Raw genomic sequence first — 2,350 nt, forward strand, 5'->3', positions numbered from 1 at the left:
AGCGAGAGATCCAGCGACAGCGAGCGACAGCGAGAGATCCAGCGACAGCGAGCGACAGCGAGCGACAGCGAGAGATCCAGTGACAGCTAGAGATCCAGTGACAGCTAGAGATCCAGAGAGAGATCCAGCGACAGCGAGCAACAGCGAGAGATCCAGCGACTGCGAGCGACAGCTAGAGAACCAGCGGCAGTGAGAGATCCAGAGAGAGATCCAGCGGCAGCGAGGGATCCAGCGGCAGCGTCATCATGGACGTCATCGCGTTGCGTGACGTCGATAATGAATTGAGCTTCATCAAGTCCCTTGGACATGGGGGGTTTGGTGTCATTCTTATGGTAAGTAGATCTTAATTTTGAATTTACATTGTCCAGTAGACATGAGCACCTCAGCAAGGGTCCACGTTATTTTATATAATCTGGGGACTTTTTTTTTTAAGGAACTAGTTCTGTCCTGCATTCAATAAATAAATGAAATAACATGAAAAGGGAATTCCATAAAACCAACTCAGCCTTTCAGTAAAGAAATATTGATTTATTAGATTTATATTGTTGTAAAGTATGATTAATAAAATGGGTTAATAATGCCTTATTATTGAAATATAAGGTTACATATAATATTACATAAATATAGATAGCAGATCTAAATTAACAATTAAACTAATTGAGCATAATTTGTAGGTTTAAACAAAGTGTTTTTTTTTCTGTTCCAATCCAATTAATAATGTTTTACAGTGTAGGTCATAATTTATTAATCTCCTATGTGGAAGCATCTCCTTTTAGATGTGCAACATCCAGACTCTCTGAACTAAAATGTCCTACTGATCAGTGTTTTTTGTCATAAACAGCAGCTGATTCTTTTCTTTGCTCTTTGTGCTGCAGGCTCAGAATCTCCACTCTGGCGAGATCGTGGCTGTGAAAACCATGCAGAGGAATCCTGGAGGTGAGTGAGAGAGAAGTGTCTGTGTGTGTGTGTGTGTGTGTGTGTGTGTTAGAGAGGGTATAGTGTAATTTGAATTTAACCACGACCCAACAGAATGTTACTGTTTTGGTCGAGCTGAATGCCTTTATTTCGAGGTGTGTTTATCTCTCTGTGTGTGTTTTTTTTTTTTTTTGGTGTGTGAGTTGACATTTGTCACTGCAGTGCGTTGGTTAAAAACTGGGTGTGTATCCCATGTGTCTAAATGTGTGTGTTGTCTGTCTTTCTGCAGCTGGCATCTCAGACCCCCTGCGTGAGATATGCCTGATGAAGGAGTGCGACCATGAAAACGTCATCAAGTTCCATGGCGCCTACTGCTCCTTCACAGAGTAAGAAGCATGGAGGGTGGGGTGGGTCCAGGGTTGGAGTTTTTATACCTGCATACAATGAACACATTAGAGCATCCAGAGCATCCCACAGCTTGAGAGTTTCTGTTTCTAAAACCTTGAACTCATTCGACTGACTGGGTCCCATCATTTTTCTTTCCTCTGTAGCCACAGAGCCTTCTACATTGCCATGGAGTTGTGTGGCGGCGGCTCCCTCTGTGATCTTTATGAAGGTAACATTGCAGCACCGTTCACTGTGTTTTCTTCTCCTGTGTATTTAGGGCGCCATTTCATATTTTGTATTGTTGACAGATGTGGGAGCATTTCATGAAGAGGAGACGGCATTCGTCTGCCGGGAGGTCTTAAAGGTAACAACACAACTCCTCCACTTTCACACTTACACACCTATACTTCTGCAGATCTGTATGTGATGTACTTCCTCTTTGTGTCCACTAGGGCCTGAAGTATCTCCATGGCAATGGAATTTTACACCGCGACATCAAGGTTTGTCATCACACTTCGACACCAAACACAGTCTGAAAGTTTCAAGGCTTCTTTACTGTCTGACCTGAAAGAGGAGAGCACAGGTATATTTATCCAAAATCATTACAATCTATATCTAACCTGCGAGTGTCTGCATGTTGGTCCACAGGGAGACAACATTCTGGTGACAGACATCGGCGATGTGAAAATCTGTGAGTACTGACTTCCCGAAAACAAATTATTCCACCACTTCCTGTGAAGAGCAAGAAAGAAGCTGGATGAATTATTCAATGTGTTTATGGATATACGGTCGAAGAAATAGTGTGAAAGTGATGATTTTCTTAACATCCCTTCCTGCAGGCGATCTGGGCTTGGCAGCCAGATTAACATGCCCTGGTATCAGAGTTCAACGTGTGGGAACGTTGCAATGGTGAGTTTCTTTTGTCCCTGTGTCTGTGTGGTGTGTGTCACTGTGTGTCCCTGTGCTCACTTCTCCCTGTCTGTGTGTGTCTGTATTCGTAAAGGATTGCCCCCGAAGTCATCTGCGCCCACAAGAATGGTGGCTATGA

At 43.4% G+C, this 2,350-nt stretch overlaps 1 protein-coding gene across 1 annotated transcript; it reads left to right on the forward strand.

Annotated features, from left to right (window-relative positions):
* The first annotated feature begins 245 nt into the window (after positions 1-245).
* Positions 246-2,004, forward strand: LOC114787902 (mitogen-activated protein kinase kinase kinase kinase 5-like). The gene is made up of 7 exons (XM_028975823.1): positions 246-332; positions 876-936; positions 1,205-1,301; positions 1,467-1,531; positions 1,611-1,666; positions 1,755-1,802; positions 1,951-2,004. Exons 1-7 carry the CDS (start codon positions 246-248, stop codon positions 2,002-2,004), a joined length of 468 nt encoding a protein of 155 aa, XP_028831656.1.
* The last annotated feature ends 346 nt before the right edge of the window (positions 2,005-2,350 follow it).

This window comes from Denticeps clupeoides, chromosome 4 (genome assembly GCF_900700375.1).
Source record: "Denticeps clupeoides chromosome 4, fDenClu1.1, whole genome shotgun sequence".
Classification (NCBI taxonomy): Eukaryota; Metazoa; Chordata; class Actinopteri; order Clupeiformes; family Denticipitidae; genus Denticeps; species Denticeps clupeoides.